This window comes from Rhagoletis pomonella, unplaced genomic scaffold (assembly GCF_013731165.1).
Source record: "Rhagoletis pomonella isolate Grant_MI unplaced genomic scaffold, Rhpom_1.0 Rhpom_scaffold_00001, whole genome shotgun sequence".
NCBI classification, from domain to species: domain Eukaryota; kingdom Metazoa; phylum Arthropoda; class Insecta; order Diptera; family Tephritidae; genus Rhagoletis; species Rhagoletis pomonella.
The window spans coordinates 2,487,756-2,494,639 of NW_023458555.1; the positions used below are offsets into that span (position 1 = coordinate 2,487,756).

At 31.3% G+C, this 6,884-nt stretch overlaps 1 protein-coding gene across 1 annotated transcript in view; it reads right to left on the reverse strand.

Annotated features, from left to right (window-relative positions):
- Positions 1-4,306: 4,306 nt before the first annotated feature.
- LOC118750237 (GATA zinc finger domain-containing protein 14-like) overlaps positions 4,307-6,884 on the reverse strand; it is a 7,110-nt gene continuing 4,532 nt past the window's right edge. The window contains exon 3 of the mRNA XM_036484963.1: positions 4,307-4,360. Coding sequence (XP_036340856.1) covers positions 4,307-4,360 — 54 coding nt within the window. The remainder of the gene's footprint in view (positions 4,361-6,884) is intronic.

A 6,884-nucleotide genomic window follows, 5' to 3' on the forward strand; every position in this document is an offset into this window, starting at 1 on the left:
CGTGCATTTTCATACACTTCATCTTAGCTGTCAAGTTTTATCTGGCATAGCCTTAAAGGTTTCGTTACTCTAATCTCAAACGTCATCAATTTCCAAAGATATTCGACCACAAAATTAATGATCCAAAAATTCTCCGGAGGTTAATTGAGAAGTTTCATAACAAAATGTAATAATTTCACTAAAAATTTTTTTTACATAATTAAGGAAACTAATCACAGTCAAATAGATATCTATTTCTAAATAACGTCTATGGTATTTTAATGGTTGTATAGGATCATGCAAGGTATCCAAGGTATTAAAAAAATGTTGCATGCATATACATATGTAAATAGTTGAAAAAACTCTAACTTAACAAATGTACGGAGCGGTGCAACACAAAATTCTTGTAATTTAACACAAAAAAACTTCTTCATTGTCATTGATTTACTTGTCGCTATATGGAAATGTTGCGTTTTGCACTAAAATAAAATTTCAAAAATCATTTAAAACAAAATCAATGCATTACATATGGGTGGTTCACAAGGTGTCGTACTTGTCGTATTGTTGTATGTTGTAAAGTTTTCAACGGCTAAATAAATGTTTAGAGGAGTTGAAATCACCACCAACTATTTTTTAATTGTGTGAAATTTCATAATAAAACTTGTTAGCTTGCGAATTACTTAAATATAGTTTTAGCCGTTTAAAGTTTATGACATACAACAGTACGACAGTATACAACACCTTGTCAACTCCGTAATAGTTATTCTTGCAACTTATGTAGTTGAATATATAGACTATAATATGTTGTATCCGGCGTTATTATGGTGAGGAAAGATGTTCCTTGCAAAAATACTGTGGTCAGCGTAGCTGGAGCTGGACTTACGAGGGCTATTTTTTGATGGTAAAATTATATCGACGTCGACATCGACAAACATAACAGGGCCGCGTTATATCCCATCAAAAACCCCAAAAAAAAACCTACAAAGTGGAATTAATGTGTTTTGTTATGGAACTCTTGAATTTATATTGGTTTTTACTTTTTACAAACCATTATTTAAACCAAAATAACTTTCGACCAATATCTGGCTTTCTCTATTTGTTAGCGAATTATCCTTTGCATAAACATTTCTGAAATCTTCGAAGAATGATGCTCCTTGTGGGTCCCTAGCCACTTGTTTGTACATACACACATATGCATATATGTGCCTATGTTCATTAGGGCGTCCCGAAACATTTTTTTTTAGCGAAATTTAATATCCAACACACATCTGACCTATAGACTTACGAATTACTCCAATGATTTTCAGACCGAGATCTATGCAAAGTTGGTAAGCATGAAGCTAATTTATTCGGCTTTGCTGTGATTGAAGCCCTCAAACTTCTTACAGGCATATCAGCAGGAAACAGTCCACATAGCTGTCATGCTTTTATTTTTATGTATATGTGTTTACTAAGGGCCAGTTTTTCAGTGCCAGTTTAAACTTAGATTAAGTAAACTGAGTTTAAATTGAACAGCTGGCTGGCATTTGATTGGCTGATCTTAGTTTAAACCAGCCAGATCAGGCGTTTAAACTTAGTTTAAACCACGGCCGTGCACTGAAAAACTGGGCCTAGGGCTCGATATACATTTCAGCGTGGAGGAAACATGAGACCGTCAAATTTGTGTTTGTTTGTTGAATTCCCTGAACCGCCCCTGTTATGATATGGCACTTCATTCTATGTAGTACTTTACAAATATACACGTATACTTCTACAATCACAAAAATTTTCATAGGCTGTCTTTCTTTGATTTCGAATGGAAAACTCATTTCGATCATATTGTACTAGCAATATAGAAGTATTACATATCATGATAAAAACATAGCAAGGTAGAACCGTTCTCTCAATTTGTCGGCCATGATTTTTTTTTGAAGTTTGCCAACATTTTAAAATCATACAAAAGTGAAAATAAAAAATTGAAATTGTTCGAAATTGTTGTTGCTTGAGATTGAAAATGAAAATGTGTGTGTGAGTTTGTGAGTAAATTTAAAAATTAAAATGTTTGGAAACGTCAAGAATTTTAAAAGTGACTCTCAGCGGTTCTACCTTACTATAGTTTTATCATGTTACATATATACCGTAATCATAATCTCAAAAATATACTCAAAACAAGAAAAACAGATTAGGGGCACTTTTAATAACTCTAGAGATTTCGTGCATTTGTGTACTTATGTATGTACTAGGGCTGTGCGATTAATTGATTATTCAAAATTTTAATTAATCATAAAGTAAATAACTAAATTATTCGATTAAGTGGAAATTATGATTACCCAAAAGTTCAGTTACTCGAGTAACCAAGATTTTGATTAATCAAAAACAAAAATATATGAGTAATTTGCTTTAAGATTAATCAACATTGTGAGTAAAATGAGTAATCAACATTTCAAAGTACTGTTTACATATAAAGCAGATGAAGTTCCTTAATACTTTGAAAACAACGTTTCTGTTTACAAAAAATAATTTTTTCATGTACAGAATGTAAAAAAGAAAATAAGCATTTTCCAAAGAAAACTCATTTATCGAGCAAATTAATTTTTTTGAGTAATCATATATCAAGTAACTCGATTAATCATCGTTTTGAGTAATCAAAATCTTGATTAATCGAGTAATTGATTAACCGGAAAACTGATTAACCACCTTGGTCGAGTAATCGAATAATCGCACAGCCCTAGTATGTACTCATGAAAGGACATAAAATATTCAAATTTATATACAAAAATCATTTACTAACGATGGTTTTTGAAAAGACCATTCGTAAACGTGTTGTGCTTTTTCTAGATTTTTAAATCACATTAGTAGGTACAGGTAAAGAAGCTTAAATTACAACAATAATGGATGAAATGTTTGTAAATTCGTAATAAATACAAGACGTTTTTTTTCTGTTTATACAAATAAAACAAATTGCTTCAATGGGAATTAAAGAAGAAAAACAGTACTATACATACATATGTATATACATAGATGCGAGAATATAATTACCTTTTATACGTGCACTAATATAAATATAAATATGTATGTATTTACATTAATTTAGTTATTTACATACATATGTACATATATACACACGTATGTAGGTATATGCAAATAAGCTAGTATTCACACTTTTGATTATTTAGCAATTAATTATTAGATATTAGTAAACACATATACATAAATAATAAATATATGAACAAACAAATTGAAAATTATGTATACATATCGAGGGCTTATATTCAATAATACCATCTATCTGCACTTGTCACAAAAATGAGATTCTGATATAAAAATCCACCTTAACTGTCATCGGTGATATTAATGCTGACGTTGTTCAACGCTTGACAGAAGAATTTACTATTAAATTGCACAGGCAGAATTAACATCACTGATGACAGGAGGTAAGAACAGATGGGTTTCAATTTCAAGAAAGTAGTTTTTGTAAAAATTGCAGATATAGGGTATTGAATACAAGAAATAGTAAAAAGGAAATATCGAACCTTTTACTATTTCACTGAGGACTACCTTAGGCATTCGCTTCCAGGATTTGTTTAATATTTGATTGTTTAATATTTGTATGCAGATTTGTCAAGCTAGAACTGTTTTGTCAGCTGAGGGGATTTTTTTTTTCAAAAAATCCTTTATTTTTATTTGTAAAAAACTCAATTTTTGGTGGTATTTTCAAATCGGTCCACCTCACGCAAATCTTAATATCTCTCCCAAATATTTTGGTGCAAGTCTTAAAATATAATAGGTTTTATAATTCCAATGGAAAAAAAATAGTACCGATCTTTTTTTTTTTTTTTGGTATGGGGAGTGATGCAGTCTAATGTACAGTTTGTGTTTTGTTTTGTGAAGCTGTATGTACTATGTATGTATGTATCTTTGTGCGTGTCAATTTATACCCAGTTACTACATACAGCTCAATGTCAATTACATACTTAAGTAAATATAAGGGTACATTCACACAGAATGCCGAGTGGCAGGGAAGCAGGGAAGAGCGAAGCGGAGCTGCTGGTGTTCACAATAAACAAAGCGGAGCTTTTTGCATGGAATCGGCCGTTAAGATAGCAAAAAAGTGCCATTCAACAATGAAAGGCGGCAAAAATTGTTTCAATTGCTTTCTCGAAAAAATAGATTTTCGTTTATTTTGATTTTTTTTCCGTATCAGAGCCATGAAGCTGAAAAATCAAATATATAATTAAAAAACAAAAAATGCTTTAAGTTCCAATTCAGTTCAGTTCCAAAAGGAAAAGTGTGTTGTATGAACTTTTTCACGCTTTCTGTGTGAACGCACCCTAAAAGTCTTACCCAATTAGTCCTGATAACTCTTTTGCATTGGTTTACTCAACTTCTGCGACATAAATGGCTAAACAAGAATAAGGGAAATAAATAGTAATAATGACGCACGAACATTCGCTCCCATAGTAAAAATTAAAGCACAGATATATATGAATTTGCAAAACATGGAAGAAGAGGAGGGTGGTGGCCAGGTGCGAAGAAGATAAGCAATAAAACCTCCATTTTAAGCGCTTAGATAAGCACTAAAACATTGGTAAATGTGCCTGCAAATATGATCGCAAAACAACAAAATTTAAGGGCAGTTTGATGTTTTGTTTTTTATTCACTTTATTTCAAGGATTGAAAAATGGCAATGAACAATCAAGTGTTGCTTGATATACTCAAATAATAGAGATCTGTGCTGATCGTTTAAATTTTTTTTTAAATATTTGTTATTCTCCATCTGAGGTAAATTACCTTTAATCTCTTCACTAACACCAATCCTTCCCGTAGCAGCAGGGAGCTCAATAGATCCTTAGCTCGCAGTGCACACAATATATACTAAATATTGATGTATCTAAATCTATAGTCCTTCTGTAAAATAACATGTTTGGTCAGACATTCGTATGCGTGTATCTTACCAACTTGAAAACTGCATGCACATGCCAATTTTAATTTGCTTAGTGTTTCAACTGCTTTCTGTTTTTTTTTTGAAAATTTGCTTTATTAAATACTAACAGATGGACTTACTTTAGTCTAGGCGCATATTGTATTCTTATGTATTTGCATAGCTTGTATTCAACAAATTTTAAGTCGTAAAAAATATATGTATAAAGTTCTGCTGTGATGTATGTTATATAAAAGCAAATAAATATTACGAAATAGTGAATTCGTAAGACCCTTATCGTGTAGATGATTTCAAAATGTGAACATAATTACATAAATAACACGTATCTAAGAAAATACTATACATAAAAAAAAATTAATAGGATACATATTATAAACATTTATTGAAATTTGCGAAATGTACATTAAATTTGCCTCATAACGGGAAACTTTTTGCATAACATGTCTACGATCTTTGAAAAGGCATAAATGAACTAATCTATGTATGTAAACTTTGTATGTATGTATATCTATTTTGGTAGCATTTCAATAATTAAATTTCTATCACGAAAATATTCATATGATACAAAAAGATTCACTATGTATTATTTTTGTTAGAATTGAAATGAAAAATGTATGTGTTTGTCAAAAAGACAAAAACTAATAAAAAAATCAATGCTAGAATGTAAAATTTCACATTTTATTATTTACAAAACCCAGTCATAATGTCGGAAACAGTAAGTACATATACTTTAAAAACATATCATTCGTTGTCCGATTTTCTTATCAACGAATTCGGACAGTTACATACGTACGTACATAGCATATGTACATACATACTAGGGATGTTGCGAATATGGAATTTTAGACATCCGCGAATGTGAATGCGGATGCGGATGCGAATGTGGATGTCAAGTATTTTTAAGAAATAATTTAGGGAATAATAAGAATAATTTAGGTTATTTAGATCAATAAAAAATTGAAAATTTAGTAATTTTTAATAATGTTTTTTTAGTACTTGAATTTAACAATTGGAGCGTTGTATTTAATAAAAAGTAATGTTGCTACCTTTTCGGGTTACCTGTTTTTTAAGGCGTCGTAAATCAAACCTGCGCCACTAAATCGCACGATAATCGCATGCAAAAGTTGACTTGCTGTCTACTTTGAGGCAAGCGATTTTTTAATCTCCATTTACACGAGCGATTTTTCCAAAGCAATGTTGAATCGCCTCATGTAAATCCAGCATAAATAACTTCTAGCTCGAGGCAACAAACTTGAAAAACTTGAAGCTTGACAAAATTGTAAATTCATTTCGATTGACGATGCCCGAGTTGAGAGGGCGGGCTTTCAGCTATATTTATTTTTTTTTGTTGCGGTGCAATAATTCCTTTTTGAGAATTGCATCGGGTCTGCAAATGTCAGATGTAACCTCCTGATTTTCATATTCACAATCTAGCATCATGGCAAGATCGGTGTTTAAACCCTGTTGTTTTCCAAAAAAATTCTTCATTCTCATTCTTTTGGTTGTTTCAGAATTTGGAGAACCTGTTACGTCATCAGAGTTTTTCGATTTCAGTTTTTGTAATTCATTTTGAATCGCGACTGGTTCGAAAAATGTGCGCTTATAGCCAGGGCCGTCGAGAGAAAAATCCCTCGGACTGAAAAATCAAAGGCTCCTTACATAGATTGTATTAATTCAAAAGCATGTGATCATTTAACCTTTCTTTGAGATGAGAGAATAACAAGTACAAAAAATTTGACGGATACATCAAAATTCTATATGAAAAGAAATATTTTTATAAGCTCGGTCATCCCGCGCAAATCGTGGAAATTTCCAATTGATTTTAAACTGACTTCCCGACAAGTTGATTTTTTAGCAAGAAAATTTTGTCAAAACTGCACTAAAATGAATAAAATAAAATAAGTTAAGGTCTCGTTAAAGTTACTAAAAGCCATTTAGTGAAAGGAGTTATTCAAACTCTAATGAAAATTACTAACAATTTGTA